Source organism: Calypte anna, chromosome 18 (genome assembly GCF_003957555.1).
Source record: "Calypte anna isolate BGI_N300 chromosome 18, bCalAnn1_v1.p, whole genome shotgun sequence".
Classification (NCBI taxonomy): Eukaryota; Metazoa; Chordata; class Aves; order Apodiformes; family Trochilidae; genus Calypte; species Calypte anna.
Genome location: NC_044263.1, coordinates 5536278 through 5556154, shown reverse-complemented (window position 1 = coordinate 5556154; position 19877 = coordinate 5536278). Strand labels below are relative to the sequence as shown.

The window sequence follows — 19877 nt, the reverse complement described above, 5'->3', positions numbered from 1 at the left end:
GGAAGCAGAGAAGAGGCAGACTTTTAACATCAAGCAGAGACAGGCTTCCTTTGCCTGGCACTGGCCAGTTGGTCTCTGACTCATGTCTGGCAATGTATATCTCATACCAAATACAACCATGTGCTGAAGCATATATCCCTCTCATTTTAATATTTGAAAACTAGCCATTTTTTAATAATAAAAAAATATACTACCTATCCCACCAGTGAAACTATTTACCATCTTCCTTGGAAGGTACAGATGACCTCAAGGGGCACTGAATATTGCTGGCACAGCAGAATGTTGCAGGAATGTGTGAGTTCATGCTGGCCAAATGTGAATCAATTCACTGCATGTTCCCCAGCAAAAAGCTGTGATCCAGGGGTGTGAAATGTAACCAGGATCAGAGCGGCCTGGAGGAACAGGACTGTAGAGTGGCAGTACAATGCTGCTGCAAAATAACGAGATGACTGATTACACTTTTCACATCTCCTTTTGATAGAGATTAGTCGGATCAGGATAAGGAACATTCTGCTCAGCTCAAGCACAGGAAAGACCAAAGGGACAGAACAAAAAGCAGACTTACACTTTGGTTGAACATGTCTGTCTCATGTCGCAGCTGTGTATACTGGCAAAGATGCTGTCGAATCATCTCTACCCTTTCAACTTCTAATCTCTCAAGCTCCTAAACACAAAGAAAAACAAGTTCATATTTTTCTTGGAAGCCGAGCTTGAAGGCCCAGAGAAAGGATGACACACAAAAGGTCATCAGCCAGTGTGATCCTACCCCAGGGTCATGCTTTGGAGCGGAACTCTGTGATTGCACATCTCTCTGATTTGCAGAGAATCAGAGATAGCAAGAAACACAATTTACTTCAGCCTAAGCCTAATGACAGAAAACAAGGTCAAAACCTCTCCAAACGAGAGACAACCAAGGCAGAGAGAGAGGAGCTACTGTCTCCAGGGACACTGCAAGCAAGAGGGAATCTGTTTCCTACAAGCAGCTTTGTATGCTTTGTTGCTAGCTCTGAAAAACAGACGCAAAAGACATTTTTATTTCCCACTTTTGAAAGCAAATGCTTGTTGTTCAGCAAGGCAATAGAGAAGGGGGGAGGAGTCCTAAAGCCAAAGTACAGGTATCTCAGGGAATACAGCTCATCAAAGCTCTATCTTAGCTTCTTGGTGACTAAAGCCAAAGGTATCCACCCCTAGGGTGAATACTCTGAATTATTACCTTCAGAGAAACAGAAAGCTGAGCAATATAAGCATGCCTCTTCTGAGCTGGCAATACTGATTTGAAGAAATTGTAAAATTCATTAATGTATAAATGGATTCAGTAACTTATCACATATTTCAGCATCTTTCTTGTGCATTACATTTCATCCTTCCTGGGCACAATTCCAGTGTTCTGGCACCTAAGCAGCCCTGAACTGGCTTAATGCCTTCTGCAAAGAAACAATTATTTCTTCCTTCTTCTGATGATGTAAGTTTTTCTTAGAAGGAAAGAAAAATACAATGGGATATTTATCATCTAATTTTTTCCACTGCTTTGCACTACAACTAGCTATGACTGAGGAATGTTGTACACTATTACAATCTGGCAATGTTAGAGATGCAAGGTGCTACACATTGTTACATACCAGAGTGGTTGTCACCATTTCCTCAAACCACTTGGACTGAGCTTGGTTGTAAAGATCCACACAGCGCATCAGATCATCCCCTGAAAAGTTCAGCAATACATGAGTCTTCTCTAACCAGTATTACAGAGCTTAGAAAGAAAAGGCAGTTTAGGTTCTGTTACATCATGTTTCTGCAAAAAAATCTCAACAAAATGCATGGTCCTGGAGTAAAAAGATCAGGGGACTGGGTGAGAAAGAATGAGAGAACAGACAAGATATTAAAAGGAACATCCGAAACTAACTTGTATTTTACAAAATGCACAGAACTATGAAAGTAAGTTAGCTCAGATAAAAAAATGGTCATGTGCAGAAAGTTGTACCTGAAAAAGAAAACAATTAAAATGGGAAACCAATAATGAAATTGACAGATGCTTAACTGCAACCTTAGCCCAGTTTCACTCTTGTGTATTTTCCACTGCCTGTGAAGATGCACAGTTCCAGTCAAGCTCTGGCTTCCTCCCAAGTAAGGGAAAATAGCTTTCAATATAATATATTTATTCAATATAATATATCTAATATAATTTTCAATAGGAAAATTGAAATAATCACATCTAATTGTGTTACTGTAAGATTTTAATTTTGTTGCAGGATTCTGCTCTGACAGAGAGGGAAAAGTGGGTGGAAAACCTGAAAGGCATGTCTCAGAGGTTACTGCTCTCCAGCTAGTAAATTCTCTTTCTTTAAACAAGGCTCAGTTATGCTTTTGGTAACAATTTGATGCCTATGTCCAGTATTCAAATTGATCCTGTTCTTTTAGGTGCATGAAGGTCATGATACATAAACCAGGGACAAATTAAGCTTGAAGAACAGGAATCCATTGAGCAATCAAAGAAGTAAATGAATCCAGAAGAAACTTGAGGTAGTAAAAAAACTCTGTGAAGAAACCAGGATTCAGGGCTGAATTTAGGTCTCCCATAGCCCAGGAAGTTCGTTGGGAACTATATGTCTTGGGGTTATCCTCCATCCACCCAAGTGAATCTGAGCCACTGTACTGCCAGGAACATCAGCTCTCCCTTACTTTTCAATAAACATTAATTAGAAACAATTTCTAAGGACCCAAGAGAAGACAGAGAAGCTGTGAATTTGCAGACAGATAAAAACCATCTCTCACGGAGCCTCCTGTTGCTAGTATGTACTGTAGAAATAAAAACGTAAGAACTTGTTACACCTGGTTATTTAAATTAGTTTTTTTTTCTGTTTAAATGGTTGTTTATACACGTTGTCATACTGCAAATTACCCTTCTCAGTCTCTTCAACCCCCTGACAGGCTATCCTGAAGTTTTAAAAGTGTCAGAACTCTGAAGGACCATTCTGCCAAATAATGGACCTACGAAGGGACGAAGCATGAAAGCTTTAGTTAAAACATATTTTCAGCAAAGGTACTAACAGAGCTGCACACATCAGCTTTGTAGATCTCAAGATCAAGATGAAAGTGATTTGAGCCTCTGTAAAACATGCATAGGTCACATCAAGTTGCTGTGTCCTCAGTACAGTGAAGAACACTACTACATCCTCAGTTTTCCTTGAGCAGAAATAATTTTAATCACCAAAGAGTAGTGGAAAAAAAGACAAAAAGTTCACTTTCAAGGAAAAAGACAGTAACAGAAAGCATAACAGGCAACCACATAGTTGTGGGTGACTGCAATTTACGAAAGAATGATTTGAGGAAGAACCATTCTCAGCTTCTCTGAATCTGACTTTGCAAGATTTACTTTCAGTGATATCAGCATACTTTCTCAAAAGGACAATTTATCCTCCTTTTACTTTCTCACCCTAGCTATCAAAACCATAAATTTTTACATACAACTTGGAAAAACTGGGCTTGTTTCTTCATAGAATTTAATACCAAGCAGATTTGTTGAATGGTTCACTTTGACTTGTAGCTATAGTATGAAAATCCAAGAAACACGCAGGTAAATGGGCAGCTGCATCCCATCATGTCCCTGCCATTTGTGAGCCTGTGCTCAGCCCCACTGGCAGACTCAGGTACTTACCTGCCTGAGTGGACTTCCGTCTTGCCTTCTTAATTTCCTCTTCTGTCTTGTTGCTGAGCTTCACCTCTAGTTGCTGTGTTTTCATTTCCAGATCCTTCTGTCTCTCTGTCAAGGCTTTCCGGGCCTTGGAGTAATTAAATGAAGAGTCACATGTTTTAGAGGAAAAGAGCTGCCGACTGCTTTCAGCTATCTATGACTCCTTCACAAAAGGATTTGTCAGGAAGAAAGCAGAGACCTTGTGTAAAACTGGGTCCTAACTGGTATTCAGGTTTTGAGCACAGCATGTGGTGTTCAAAGAAGTGTCCTACCACCAAACAGAAGTTGTCACCAACCAATCACAAAAGTATCTGAACTCTTCACAGGTTCTTAAAAAGGCACAAAACAAAAGGCATCATCATATTTCCATGTTTCTTAGTAACTTTCTCACTTTTTCAGGAAGAAAGGGGAGCTGGAGCTCCTTCCAAATCTCTAACCAGGATTTTAATCGGATGCTTTTTCCATTTGCTTTTCTTAGGATCTAAACTGTTGAAATAATTTCAAATATCTTTCAAAATTTATTTTGGAGTAACCTCTGGATTCAATATGCACTTATATCATAAACTCTAACAATACGAACTTCTAGGCTTAGTTCAGAAAAACTAATTCAGGTTCTTGACAACAGCACTTCGTAATGTAGAAATAAAACCCTACAGCCAGGTTACAACTGATTCTTTAAATGACTTTAAAGTTCTTCAGGATTTTAAGGCCTGACTTATTAGTATCATTATTGAACTTATACAGGGAAATTAGTAAAGTGTCTTAGCAAATAAACATCATTATCACATAAGCATGGTGTTACCTGAGGTTGCCTAAATATATAAAATAAAAATAACTTGTTTTGCACAGAGTTGTTATAATACAGAATCATAGAATGGTTTGGGTTGGAAGAGATCTTTAAGATCCTTCAGGCCCAACCCCTGCCAGAGGCAGAGACACCTACCATTAGATCAGGTTTCTCAAAGCCCCATCCAACTTGGCCCTGAACACTTCCAGGGATGGGGCAGCCACAGCTTCTTCGGGCAACCTGGGTCAGGGCTTCACCACTCTCACTGAAAAGAATTTCTTCTAATATCTAATCACCCCTTTTTTGGCTTGAAACTCTTCTCTCTTGTCCTATCACTCCCTGCCTTGTCCTAAGTCCCTCCCCAGCTTTCCTGGAGCCCCTTCAGGGACTGGAAGGTGCTCTAAGGTTTCCTCAGAGCTGTCTCTTCTCCAGGCTGAACAACCCCAACTGGCTCAGCCTGTGTCTCTAGGAGAGCTGCTCCAGCCCTCTGAGACTCTTCATGGTCCTCCTCTGGACCTGCTCTAACAGCACCAAAACTGGACACAGTACATATAGGTCACATTTGTTCTTTATCCTGTTAGTGTTTAAAACTACATTTGGATGATATTTTGTTAGTAGCTTGCAGTTTCAGCCATGCCATCCTGTAAGCTGCAACTCATTTGAATTTTTTCATTTTGCAGTTTCACAGCCCCTGTCCTTGGCTCTGCAGGTCACAGGAGGGAGCTGCAGGAAAGCAATCCAGTGACCAGCTGCATGCTTCCTCTGGCACTCTGCAGACACAGCTTTTTCCTTTTTTGTTCCTTCTTCTCAAGGCTATTCTAAATTCATTCTTTTCAATACCCTTACTGAAGACTGTTTCTTTACAGATATGACTGTGAGGAACTTACTGTTTTGCAGAAAATTGCCTTCCCTGAATACATACAGTATAATAACCTTGTGTGTTCTGCGACAATTCTGGCCCAGAGTGAACTTCTGCATGTGCACTCTGATCTTTAATGAAACTCCAAACAACGTTCTGGGATGACTGAGCACAATATCTTCCTTTCCAACTTATATTCATGAGCAAACCAAGCAACACAAGTGTCTTGGCAGCTCAGGCAAAGGTACACCCTGTTTCCTACTGGCTGTGGCTTAAGAGAACAATTTTTTTGGGTAGATCTCTCCTCAATTCACAACCTCAGCTACCTACTGAATATTCATGTTATAACAGCACTTCATATGAGAGTGCTGCTGCTGCTCCTCGGGTTTTTCAGGTGGGGATGTTTGCTGTGAGGCACAGAAAAAGGGAACTGGAAGAGGGTTTGTGACTTGTGCCAGGTTTGAACTGCCTTCCTTGTCCATTTGCATGATAGGATACATAACCAGGCGAGCCTTTGGCTGGACCCTGCTCTTATTCTAAGGCAAGGTTTTTTAAATTGAGGGCAATAGATGTAACTTCCAGATGCTCATGAGCAAGGGTATATGCACCAAATGCATCAGACATATATTGCCCAAAATTGGGAAGGGGAGAATGAAAACAAACAAACACAAGCCAGTTCAGCAGTAACATGTTGGCCCCCAGCTTCTCAAATCTCAACTAAGCAGCAAATGGTATTTGGGGCCCAGCAAAGCATAACTAACAAAATAAAGCACTCAGCAAATGCCTGTGTGGTTCTTTCTGGCAGAACAGAAATTTTCAGGGGCAGCTGCTTTTCTATCCAAAATAGCACTGTCTTGTAAACTCTCCAGTTTGTTCTCTGCTCCCACCTTTTCAACTGCTGCATAGCGGCTGGCCAGATGCTTCCGCAAGTCTGCAATATGGTGGTCACACTTCTTCATGTCTTTCTTAAAGTTCTCTCTGAAGTTGAGCAGGGGTTTCTCTACCTCACTTTGAAGCTGGTAAGGAAAACAAAGGAAGAAATAGCAATAACAAGGAGCCAGAAAGTAATCCCTGGTTCTGCTGAGCAGAGATCTGGACAGAAAGGAAATAATACACACACAGCATCCACAGACAATGTCATCCAGCAACACCTCACTTCCTTCAGAGAGCTTTGACTGAAGATGCTGCAAAGCTTGCTGCTCCCAGGACAGCTCTATTAAGGGAATATTTACTGAGGGAGCAAAAGGACAGAAATCTTGTCTTTGTCTCTCCCTGACAAATCATACCTTTCTTCTTACACATAAGATCAAGCTTCAGGAAATATCCAGAGCACTATTTGGGGTGCTTTGATTCTGGTCTAACTGATGCAACTTGCTTAAAAAACTCTAGGTATACAAACTAAAGCCAGTCACCCTGACTGCAGATTATTTGTGTTGTATAAGGGAAATCTTATACTTGAGCCTAGAGAGAAACCTAAGTATTTAGCTGAAACTCTAAGTAGTGGCAAGAAATCACTGAAATGAACTCATGAGAGATCCATCAAGGCCCCACACAAGTGCCTTATGTCTTACAAGCAGGACTTGACAGTCAATACTCAACTCTGGTAAGAATTTGCATAGTAGACTTTGGCCTTCTGATCCAGAGTTTCAATATCTAGGCATTGTGTTCTGAGGAAATACAGATATTTCACCTCCCCAGAAGCACCAAAATACTTCTTTTCTATTTTCCATCCTGTGGGGATGCTGGACTCTGTCAACACAGGCAAGTTGCGTCCATAATCACCTAACACAGCCCACAGCAGAGCATTATCAAAACTTCCTGAAAGCAAGTATTTTTAACCTTTCTCTAGTGCTATTTTAACAGAGAAGGAAACTTCACACAAGTTTAGAACAGCCTTTTAATGGAGAGAAGCTATAAAGCTAGTCAAGGCCCTACAGGACACATCCTTGAGAGCTTAAGCTTAGACAGAGCTTGTTTAGGTAGATGAAGACTGGCACCCCAGTGATCTAATATGCTATCTGAAGGTCAGATACAAGGGTACCAGAGCCAAACTCCTCTTTGTACGGCCAGTCAATGTCACAACAGCTAATTGAGCTTTTGAAGGTTAGGGTATGTAATTTAAAAAAAGAATAAATCATCCCAACGACAGCTGGCCACTAGAACAGGTTGACCAGATTGGTCATGAAATCTCTGTCCTTAGAAATATTCAAGATTCTGCTAGACAAAGATGTAGTTGATATGAACTGCTGTGTGTGATAATCCTACTGTGACTGGGGGAGTTGGACAAGAAAATACTGGACAAGTTTATGACAGTCTCATCAGGAAGACTCTACACAAGCTAATAAAGAGCTGTTCACAACTCCATGGTTACACAAGCTCTCTTCAGAACTGTGGTAAAACGGGTAACTGTTCCAGGAGCATTGTTTATGCTCAACAAAACATGAACTGTAACAGAAAGAAGTTCAGGATGGCTTCAGTGAACTCCAGAGGCAATTTATCAGAAATGATAGGGATGTCTGTGTCCAGCTGAGACTGAAGTACTTAAATTGTGTCCATGCCATTCAGAGTGCTCCATTAATAAATGGACTAACCTGGGTAAACAAACCAACATGAGTCAATCACCCTCAGTGGAAGAAGTGGCAATCTAACTCATTGGAGTTCTGATGTGAAAGTAGGTTCTGATGTGAAAATCTCTAAAACTGGTTCAATGGTAGTTCTACTTGCCTAATAAAAAGTAAAGTTTATTTCAAATGGTTTATGAGATGGGAAATTCTGAGACACTCATAAAGATGAGAAATGTATTACCAGGAGGCTCATAACGAAAACAAGGCAACTGTTTTCTCCAGCTTTGTGTTCAGAGAATCAGAGAAGTGAAATTTTCAGTGAAGACAGTCATCTTTCCTCTAGCATCATTATCCTGCTTAACTTCTGTATTGCAAGAGGTACCATAAGCATACCAGGCTCTTAATTAGTGCATTATACAGTTGACCATATTTATTCTTTTTTCTTTGTTGTGTGCCTGATCGTGTTGTTAAAAGACTTCCAAATGCACACAATAGATGAAAAAAACAAACTACTTTCCTAAGATGAGGAACTTTAAAGCACCGGTTTATACAGACAACTCTGACACTTAGCCATCACTGGATGGGCGAGATGTGACAAAGAACTTGAAATCTCGAGAATTTTGCTAAAAGAAGTTGTCAGGTGTAGGACAGAGACCCTGTATTTCTGTACCAGTATGGTGGAGACTGAGGCAGAAAGAGAAGCTGAGTTACCAGAAACTACACTTGAGAAATTCCTCTGATTTCTCAAGTTCCCTTTTTTTCCCTTTGCTCTGTCAACACCATTTTCAGAACGGCAGGTAACACATCACCATATCCAGGCCAGCCCACCATGACTTCAGCTAGTACAAACCATGCATCTTTTCCAGCAGACTGCACCTCTTGGAGCTCAGCAAAAGCTAGTCAGATAGCTGGAGAAGACTTCTGTGCCATGATGGCCTTCCTGAAGGATATATCATGTTCACATGTCACGCCAGTCTGTACAAGTATTAGCAGTGTAATAGTATTTTATGCTCTGGGTGCCACAAGAGTGTCACCCTCTCTGATCTGTTCATGACCCCAGGTGCCATGAAGCACTGTCACAGAAGTTTAACACCTCCATGGTGTTTCTCTTGATGTGCTCTGCATTGTATTGACTGCTTTGTGCTAGAACTGGCTGGTTTTCTTTATCAACATGAAATATAATTACTACTTGTAAGAATAACATCTCTGAAATTAATAGCAATAATCAATATATTTTCAAACATTCTCTGTTAATAAAAGAATGCTGAAAGTAAAAACTCACAAAGCAGGAACAGGAACGGTGAGGAGAGTTCAGCGGATGCTATGGAGTTTCAATGCAGGGTTTAAGGAAAAGTAAAGCAATGAAAGAGCCCTATATGTTGCCTGCCTACATGCACACACCACTCCAGGGTGCATTTCTTCCTCATTGAAAACAATACAAGAGAATAATGGGGAGCAAAAAGTATTTCACTAATTAGAGCCCAGAAGTAAAAGTTCGAAGCAGAGCAGCAGGTTACCAAGGCAGCGCCTGGTTGCCGGAGTAACCTCTGCATAATCGCTTACAAACAGTGCAGAGCTGTAATTTTCCTCCAGAACATGGCTGTTGTGCTAAGATATCTGCCACTGTATTGAACTTGATCACCCACAGAGGTTAACATAGTGTAAAAGGATGCAAGAATAGTCACATGTGTGGGGAAAAAAAAAAAAAAAAAAAAAAAAAAAAGAGTAATTTGTACAATAAATCTCCTTGAGCATCACTTGACAGAGACCCAAAAGAACCATGAAGTAAGTTCCCAGTGAACTTTCCAGAAAGGTTAATGAATGACATGAAGAGTCCTGGGTCTCTTCTTTTTGGACAGATATAGTAGACTCTTGTTGAGAAGCCAAATATTATTTTTTATTTCTTCCTCTGCACACACAATCTGTATAAGCTCTAGGTAAACTTACTTGAACAAGACCGAACTTGGAGCTAGGTGAATAACCTCTAGAATCAGTTTTCCTTCTTTTTTATAAAATGTGAAAGCTAGATTTGTTTTAACTTACTCATCAAGTAGATAAAACAAACCATGATTTTAGGAGGAAGAATGGATAGAGTTTCCATAAGTTGGTTCACCAGCTTATTCTTTTTACCAATTTGTACATATGTGTATTTCCCCTCCTAACAAGCACTGAAGGAAGATCCATCAATTACAGAGCAAAGATCTTTGCAAAAGGAAGAACTGTTTACCTTAGAAGAAAATTTTAGATGAACCTCTGCTTCATCAGCTAAACTCTTCTTTAGCTGAGCCCAAGCCTCTCCTAGCGTGCTGAAAGAACACAAAGTGACAATGATCAATGCTCTGCCTTCTGCACATTCTCCCAGAGAGATTTGTCAGGTAGTAACAAACAGATATGGCATAGTGCTATGTACCATATCATGCTCAGCACAATCACAGAAAAGCGATAGCAGAAATCTAAGATAACCAATCTCTGACCAAAGCACAATTATATGGGCATTGTATGTAGCAGATCTTTAAAAATACTGTTCCTAATGATCTCCAGTTACAGAGATGCCATAGTTCCCAGAAGCAAGATACTTCAGTATCTTATCCTTATCATAACAAGTCATTATTGTCTAATCTTTAAAATAAATTTTCCCCAATGCAGTTTTTCCCATTGCCTCTTCTACTTTACACCCTACCTTTAGTGAACAGATTATTCTACTTCTCCTTGGAGGAACCTTTCATTATTGTTAAAATTACTAAGTCTTTTCTCTACCTTCTTTTTTTTCAGGCAAGTTATTTTCTAGTTTAAGTACACTCCTCTAGACCCGCTCCAAAAGCCTAAAGTCCTATTAATGTGTGTCCTGGTTTGGGCCAGGATAAAGGTAATTTTCTGTCTTGTACTTTTGCTTTCAGCCAAGTCTCTTCGAAGTAACTGCACTCACTAAAATTAACAGCATGTTTCTCAGACAGTGTCTGCTTCTGGTAACACTTGATGTTTATAGTTACCGCTAGAGACTGGTGTGCAGAACCAAGGACACTGATCAGTTTTGAGGAATATTTCGCCCTCCAGAAGGAGAAAAGGAGTAAAGAGGTCCCACCTGCAGCCCTTCCTTAGGGAGGAATGGACAAGAGAGATGCCAAAATTGACCAGAGTATTCCATCCCATACAAGTCATACTCAGTATAAATTTGAAGGATCACGAGGGTCCAACCCCTTCCTGCTTCCCCTTCTTCACCTGTCCCTGTTTGCTTCAGCATCCTGTGAGTATTCCATCCATGTGTCTGCCTGTGGTCCTGATCTGTGCCAGCCTGAATCTGTGTGTTCCTGCCTCCAGCTCCCAACTGCTGCTGACTCCAGGAGTCCAGCCTGGACTTTCAAAGGGCTGCCCTGCAGCCTTGGTGGTGACGTGAGAGTTATTGGGGGAAAGGGAGGAGGAACATGCCTATCAATTTTCCTGATATTTGTATATATTCAGTAATTTTTTTCCTTTTTATCATTACTGTTTCATTAAAACTGTGTAGTTCAGTTTCCAACCCAAAAGTCTCTCTCCTTTCTTTACCAGGGAGGAAAGGGGGATTAATGGAGAGCATCTGTCATATGGTTTAATTGCTGGGTTAGTGTTAAACCATGACAGTGTGCAACCAAAACTAAACCATCTTCCACCAGAGGTCTTCCAGTTGCTGCTGGTAACAGATTATTTCATACTAGACACTCTTGCTTCTACATATCTCAGTATGATTGCTTTTTTAGACAACTATGAAGCTGTTGATGAGTAAGCTTGTGATTCACTACAGCCAGATCCTTCTCCCACAAACCGTTATGTAACTGTATCTTTCACATCCTGTGAAAGTATAAAACCTGCTGCTTTGTCCTCACTGCAAAGCATCTTAATTTTTCCAGTACACTTATTTATTTAGCAAAATAACTCTGAACTGCAATCTTGCCTTCAAATTGTATGCACCACCTTTCATAGCTTTGCTTGATCTCTGATTACAGTAAAGCCTTTATTTATTTTAGAAGTCATTGACAAAAGCATTTAAAAAAATCTGGACTTGACACAAACACTCCATAACTTCTTTCAGCACATTACTTTTTGTAAGGAGTGGATATGATTTCTTACCCAGTTTTGCAGCTCCAGTTTTTTGGCTCCTTAAGATCCCCCTGTTTGCTGCCCCTTCTCCCCCACTTTTTTAACTAAAATTTTTCCCTTTCCTGGGCCACATCAATCTTCTCACTAGCCTATTCTTGGACCTAGTCAATTGGACCACCACAGCACCTGTCATCTTGACACTTCTCCAAACAGAGTCCAACTGAGCAGTGTTCCCAGCTCCCTGCACTCTGCTCTGTGTCCCCTTCAGTTCTCTACTTCAACATTTTATGCTTCAGTCCCCATTCCCTCTCTTTTCATCTTCTCTCTCCTAGTTTCCTTCCCCTTCATTTTTTCAGACATTGCCCCCTTCATCTATTGGGAGTAGGAGAAAGTGAGAGGAGGATGTGGAAGAAAAGTGGTTTCAGCTTTGCTAGAAGCAGGTCAACACCCCCACCATCTGCATAGGTGCTTAGAGGAGTAACACCCCAGACAGCCTCCTGCAGTTTCTGTCCTTGCCTACTGAAAGCTGAGCAAACATCTCGTGGAACTTCACTGCCAGCAGAAAGACACTGTGCCAGAACTAGGATGAGGGCAATCAATACCTACCTTGGCATTCAGTACTTAGAGGGTTTTTGTTGGAACAGATAAAGCTAACTACTTCTAATCCCTCAGGAGTGGTGTCTGTACGTTATTACTTAAGAACTACAATCTAGTCTGAAGTGCATGCCTAATACCTTCTTAATAACTTCCAAAGTGTAAACATGCTGTAACTAAGGGACAATCTGCTCTTTTTCTTGGAGGACCAGGTCCAAGATGAGAAAATACTTCTTTTTCCTGTCTGTGCTGCTCCAATTCCACTGGTTTGATCATACGGAACTACTAACAGCAGTACATATATTTACATATATTCCATATATTTTTTGATATTCAAATCAAGTTAGTACTTATACATGTTAACCCCTAAAGAAACTAGTGCTGGCTAGAACAAGGATAGCATAAACACGTTACTGTGAATAAATACAAGGTTTCATACAAATATTCCTAAAAATTTACCATGAACATCTCCAAAAGAAAAATATTCCAAAATAAGTCTGTCTTCCTCAACACACCCAGGATGCCAAGCTGAATAAATCTCTCCTCAATGGGAGTGCTCAGGAAAAATACGTGTACCTGTGTGGGAGAAATGCCTTTCATGTTAAAATTCCTTTCTGCAGAAGACACACTTACCCTTCTTCTTGAGCAGCCAAGGAATTCTGAGACAGTTTGGACAGGTTCTTAGCATATTCCTCCTCAATCTTTATCCTACACACACACACACAGAAAATAGAGACAGCAGTAAGTAAGCTTTAAGGCAGAAACCCACACACATAATTTAAAGAAATTATCTGCCTTTTAACAGATCTTGCCACAGGAATTTTCCTTTCAGTCTCCAGGGCTTGGCAACACCAGTTTCAGGATCCATCTCCCCTCCATATGCTAAAAATGCAATGGCAAGTGCAGGGATATATGCAGGGCAGCATGTGTGATAAAATTAGAAGAAAAATCTACCATTCTGGAGAGCAAATAACAAGGACAGAGTGTTTCCACTGTACAACATGGACTGTCTGCAAAACTGGACTCACTTGGGAAGCACATGTTTCAGTCTCCTGTGAAACGTGAGGTGATTTTACATCCTCAAAGTGAAGATGAAAGAACACTGTGACAACAGGAGAAATCCAGGGGTGCAAATGTTGAAAAACTTTCAAAATTTCACTTCCTGTGTGGTTGGAAGTATTACAGATTATAAGTGCATTTTTGACCCATACTGTCTTGGCTTTATAATTTCTAGTTATTCTTTCTAGTTTACTCTTATTTATTCCCTGCTCTCTAAGGTTTGTTGTGTTGTGGTTTTTTTTAATGGACTTTGTGTGCCCATATTTTCAGTTATGCCATGTTATAATGGAAGAAATTAAAATAGAGAGCTACAAAGGGAGGCACATCTGATCTGATGTGACTACCATGCATGAAGAAACTAAATAGGTTAAGATAACACTGGGAACATGGAGAAGAGGTAATAGATGATATCTGACAGGTATCTACACAACTGCCACTGCCTGAAGAAAGTGACTATGGGTCTTTTTACACTATTGCTCCTGATTAGGAGGCAACATTCAGATTATCAGACAACAGAAGTACAATTACTTTTCCTGTAGTCCATAAATTGCAGAAATTTGCTACAAAGTGCTGTAGTGACCAAAAATAGAAAAAGACTCAAAAAGCTATTCACAAGTATCTGCTAAACACAGAAGACCTAAGGCAAACTCTGGCTCTGGAAATCCCCCAAAATCTGGTTACTGGAAGCTGTGAGGACAGAGTGCCTCATGCTTTTTCCTCGTAAGCACTCAATACAGCCATGGTCAGTGGGCTTAGCAGACCCTCACCAGTCTTACTGCAGTCATTGTCCTGCTTGTGTTTCATTTCTTTTCTTCCATCTTAATAATCTGCTATTTATTTTAAATTTTCTAGGCACGGCACAGCTTAATTAAAATGTGAGGGGCCAAAAGCCCAAGACAAGTGTTTCTTTGCTGATAAAAACACTTCTTATACTTGGGAGAGACTGGTGCTATCCAGGACAGTCTGCAGATTTTCCCTGCTCTCTCAGAGTGCTTACTTGAATACAAATGCTGCACCATATTTTCACTACTTACTTATTTTCTTCTTTCACACATCAGTTCAGTCAAATTACTAATTATTTTTCCCTCTTTCTTGAAGTTTCTCTTATTAAAATTCAAAGTCTGTATTATAACTCTACCTTTGCCAACAAGAACTGAATGAATACATAATTACTCAGTCTAAGACTGCTATTTATGAGTAGCTCTCACAAAAACATCTACTTCATAAACCAAATTTGAGTTAATTCTTGGTTATTTGATGAAGAAATCTGGTTACTGTGTCTCTTCTCAGCTTCCTACTTAAATCTAATTTTACCAGCTGCCTGAACCTCACATCCTGAAGTCTGGTTGTACAGATGGAGAGAATTTTTCTGGACTCGAAAACCACATTTAAATGTGGTCTTGTATTCTCCAAGTCACCTGATGGACACCAAGAAAATCTTATCAAAAAATCTTCTTATTCCCTCTTAGCTGGGAATGTAAAAGTTCCCCTGGCTGGAGCTCTTATTTTCATGAGTAACCTCCCCAGCTCAACATCATCCTCCTCCTTTTCCACAGAGCAATCCTGAATCACTTGTCCCAAACAGAAGAGAGAAAAAAAAATCTTTTTACAACTGCTATCTAGATTATTACACAAGTAATAACAGGAAAGCAGTTCCTTCAACTTGCCTCCAGGAGAGAACATCCATCAGCATGCTTTGCCTTCCTCCTCGAAGTAAACACTGCATGTTCCTTATGGGCTGTTCTCAAGTTTTGAAAGTCATTCTCAAGATGATTTACACTGATCTGGACACATGACAAGTGATTTCAAGTAACAGTGACAGTACTTATGAGTAATGATGTCACATCATGTCCTGTACATGGCTGAACTGAGCATCTATCAACTGCCTGTCTGATGCTCAGTGCACTTCCCATGTCAGCAGAGCCAAGAGACCATTGATAGCATTCTGGCATTTTCTAGTAGCAATACAGAATCATAGAATTGCTCAGGCTGGAAAAGACTTTCAAGATCATCAAGTCCAGCCTCATCCTAACCCTATTACTCTATTTCTGATGACCCACCACTAAATCATGTCCCCAGGCACCATATCCAGGCAATTTTTAAACACATTCAGGGATGGAGACTCAACCACCTCCTTGGGGAGCCTGTTCCAGTGCTTAACAACCCTTTCTGTAAAGACGTTTCTCCTGATATCCAACATAAATCTCCCCTGATGAAACTTGAGGCCATCTCCCCTTGTCCTGTCATCTGTCATCAGTGAGAAGAGACCAACCCCACTCTCACTCCAACCTCCCTGCAGGTATTTGTAAAGAGTGATAAGGTCTCCCCTCAGCTTCTGTTTCCCCAGACTATACAGCCCCAACACCCTCAGTTGCTCCTCATAGGAGATATTTTCCAAACCGATCACCAGCTTTGTTGCCCTTCTTTGGATTTCCTCCAACACCTCAATGCCTTTTTTGTACTGAGGTGCCCAAAACTGAACACAGTACTTATATCTGCCTTTATGACTTGGGGTTTACTCTAAATATCTGTAATTTAGCTCCATAACCATCTTAAGTCCCAAGTGATGTCTTTTTACATCTTCCCTATGGCAACTGTGCCTATGTTCCATGTCAACAAATTGCTTCTCTAATTTTTAGACAAAACATTTCCTTTCTAAATATCATCTCTACTCTGTTTTTTCCATGTCCACATTTTTTTTCTTGACTCTGCAGCATAAAATCTTCTTGATTTGCCTCCATCTGAACAGGCAGCCTGGCTACAGTACAAGTGAGACAGGCACAGCAGGACAAAAGAGTGAAAGCTGAGGAAGACTGGAGAGTGTGGACTGACATTTAAGAAACACTAAATAGTCTTTGACAGCTTGTAGTGTACCTTTTATGCATATTATGTTACATCACTAATGTATGAAAGGAATATCTAAATTAAGGGAAAAAAAAGTAAATGCCATAAATAGTTAATTTGATAGCACAAGTATCAATTACCTTTCTCGAACAAACTCTGCCATTTCTTTCTGCATTTGTTTCCCTTTAAGTTGCTTTTGGAGAAGAATTTCAAATCCAGATACTGTATTGTTCCCCTGTGAATCCTTCTTATCAGCCTGGAAGAAAAAAGAAATTCAAGAAAAAGATATGGGGAACAAAACCACAGACACACAGTTCCCAGTGGCAACTGCCCAAGCAGCCCGAGCACAGGCAATGATGGTGTCCAAAGAGCCCTCTGATAACAGCTGATGGTCATAGCCCCTGCTAGAGGAACAGCCCAACATTTTCTCTTTCTCCTCCTTTTGTTACTGATTTGGTTTGAGTAAAAAAGAAAGAAAGAAAAAAAAAAATTACACTTATCTTTAGCTATCTTAAGATGGTGCTGGGGCTAAAGCAGCAGTCTTACTTTCCCTTCTACCCATGGCCTTTCACACTGGATAATGCCCTGGGTTGGCAAGCAGCAGCCCTTATGGCTCAGTCCTGCAAAAGGAAGAAGGGATCCGAGAGCCAGCTGGAGGAAAGGGGAGGACACTGCTGCTCTTTTCCAGGGGCAACATAGCCTTAAACAACCTTTAACAGACTGCAAAATTCAACCCCGATTTGCACTCAGAAAAAATTCAGCCAGGCTGCACAGATCTGCTGCAAAATAGTGTAAAACAGCAATTTGTTCAACAGATGACTGCTATAATTCCCATCTTTCACTGTTCACTTTCTACACAGCCCTTTTCACTCCTTGCTCCACTGAGTTCAGGGTCCTTACAAAGACAGTCTTCTCTCTGCTGTCTCTTTTCTTCCTCATACTCTTCTTCCTCTCTTTAATTTCAGAATTTCATTTCCCACCCTCTTAAAACAAACAGGCCTGGAGTACACTTCCTTAAGGATTGCAGGTTTTGCTTCAACACTCTGGATACTGCAGATTTTCACTCAGGAAAGGGCCACATTAGTCCAAAGCAGGAAACTTGTAGGATGCCAGGCCAGGTATTGGGCAGCTGGACACCACCAGCCTGAAGCAATGGGAGGAATAGATCTGATTGAAGGTGGTGGTGAGTCATGGGCAGAATATGGATTACAAGGCTGAACAAAAGGAAAGTCCTGAGAGCAGAGCTATGGGGGATAACAGTTTGCAGAAGAAAGGTGACTGTAAGTGGAGTTTCACTGAGAGCAAGATGTGACCAAACTCAAGGAGCCAAGCAGTGCCTGAGCCTAAATAGTGAGAAAGCAGGGCAGCACCTTCTGTAAAACACATGCAAAAACAAGCTTATACACCATTTCCAACTTATTGCTTGTTGGGATCAGAAGACTGGAAGAAACTGAAGGAACTTCGATGGTTTGCTAATGTGACCATTTGCAAGTGTGTCAGTGCATTTTAGCAAGTTACTGCCATTAGTCCTCACACCAACGCTGAGCACACACAAGGGCCAAGAGATACATTTTTTGTAAGAGAAATTCCTTTAAAAAAAACAAACAAACAAAAAAAGGAAACACTTCAATAACTGATGACTGAGACACATGTGAAATTCATAAAATCTTCACTCTTGAGGTAGTATTCTCCCCACCCCCAAAAGTGTTTTCCAGTGAAGATTTTTTCTATCAACCCCACACTTGAAAAATGACTGTATCATTTTAATCTGTTTCAGGATCCTGAAAGTGGAGCTAAGTACAAGAGGACACACACAGAAACACAGCTACTGAAGACTTTCTGTGCTGAAGGCTGCTAAAACTACTCAATTTAAGAGTTGGTAATAGGCCTGTCCTTTCCAGACCCCATCCTTTAAAAAAGTCACTTATCATCCATGCTCCAGAATATCCCAGGGGAGTGAGTTTTACAATTTAGCACAAAGTTTGTAACTGTCTGTGTGTTTTAAATGTGATACCCCTCACTCCCTTCTGCATCCCCAGATCTCATGCTCTGGGTAACACTGAAATAATATTCCGTCAGCCACCTTGCTATCCCTGCTCCTGCTGCACAGTTCTTCTGGGTGAGATTCTATGAGAACTGTAGCTTATCCTACATCATCCTCATTTCCTGACCAAAGCAATCTCCTGACAGCTGATCTTGCCTTTCTGGACACTCTTCTGATAATCACCTATATCTGAGACCGGTCAGATGGTTTCCATTTGATCTTCACTGGTCTCCTCAATCTATTAGTACTGCCCTAATGCACTGCATTTCAGCCCAAATTCTCCTTTACCTTTTACTGCAAATCAAACTGTTTGTTCCACTTTTTCGGAAGCTAAGGAGCTGCAATATGGCATGTGGCTGGCTGCCTACTTACCCAGAAATAATCACAGTAGCTCCACTCTGAAGGTTTCAGCAACTGCTGCTCTGGCATTACGTCAGGGTGGGGGAAAGTCACACAGTTTATCTGTTAAAAAAAGCAAAAGAGAGTTAGAAGGTAATGAAATTTAGCTGTTAAAGAATTATGCAGATTAAAGGTTATATACATGCACTTCCAATCAGAAAATCCAGTGAATGCATGGTAGTGGAGAAAAATTCGCTGTTGCATGGAAACAGCAGCTAAGTATTCCAAGAAAGCTCTTCTGAGCAAGCTGAAGTGTTGGCTCAGAGGAAAATAAACTATTCATTTCACACGAGAAAAACCTGCTTGATTTGGAAAGCCCCATACAGGGAGTCCTCCTAGACCTTTACCAAACTGACGTGAAACACCCTGAGCATGCCTGGATACAAGAAAGACTATGAGCAACAGAGAGCACTGAAGGCACTATCAGCACATCTCATCAGAACATCTTGGCTATAGTCTTGGTTAATCTCTTTTAGGACTGAAAAAATAAAGTATTATTTTTTCAGTGCACAGCCCTTCCATTTATTCCAGAGACCTTTGAGGATGACATTAACACTCCCTGTAAAGAGGAACAGGGGCTCTCCATGGTCAGGAAGCCTTCCGTACTCAAATCCCACAGCAATTTGTGAGACAGTCATTAAACAAGGGTATGAAAAAGTACAAGCGCTCATTAAGTTATCACAGTAGAAGACACAGCCTGATAAAAGCACACTGGAAGCAAAGAACGTGATGGCTGCTTCTGAATGTGCTGCAGGGTAACTCTGGACACAGTTAAGCCCTTCAGGGGAAGGGCTGGTGAGAGCAAAATCTCACTGCCAGTGCATAATGCTCACCTAAAATTTCTGCTGGTCAGGCAGACCAGAAGCAGCTCCTCTTATCATGCCTGCAGGGTCACTGGGCACTAAGAGTACTTGGGTATTAATCAAGAATCCAGCAGAAATTGGAGCTAGAAGACTCACAAATGT

At 40.8% G+C, this 19877-nt stretch overlaps 1 protein-coding gene across 3 annotated transcripts in view; it reads right to left on the bottom strand.

Moving 5' to 3' along the window:
* GAS7 (growth arrest specific 7) overlaps positions 1 to 19877 on the bottom strand; it is a 79075-nt gene that overhangs the window by 8507 nt on the left and 50691 nt on the right. For all 3 annotated transcript variants that reach the window (XM_030461702.1, XM_008494512.2, XM_030461703.1), the window contains exons 6-13: positions 18886 to 18975; positions 16610 to 16725; positions 13200 to 13274; positions 10126 to 10204; positions 6222 to 6350; positions 3653 to 3776; positions 1620 to 1699; positions 566 to 664 (exon numbers count right to left, since the gene is read on the bottom strand). In XM_030461702.1, coding sequence (XP_030317562.1) covers positions 566 to 664; positions 1620 to 1699; positions 3653 to 3776; positions 6222 to 6350; positions 10126 to 10204; positions 13200 to 13274; positions 16610 to 16725; positions 18886 to 18975 — 792 coding nt within the window. The remainder of the gene's footprint in view (positions 1 to 565; positions 665 to 1619; positions 1700 to 3652; positions 3777 to 6221; positions 6351 to 10125; positions 10205 to 13199; positions 13275 to 16609; positions 16726 to 18885; positions 18976 to 19877) is intronic.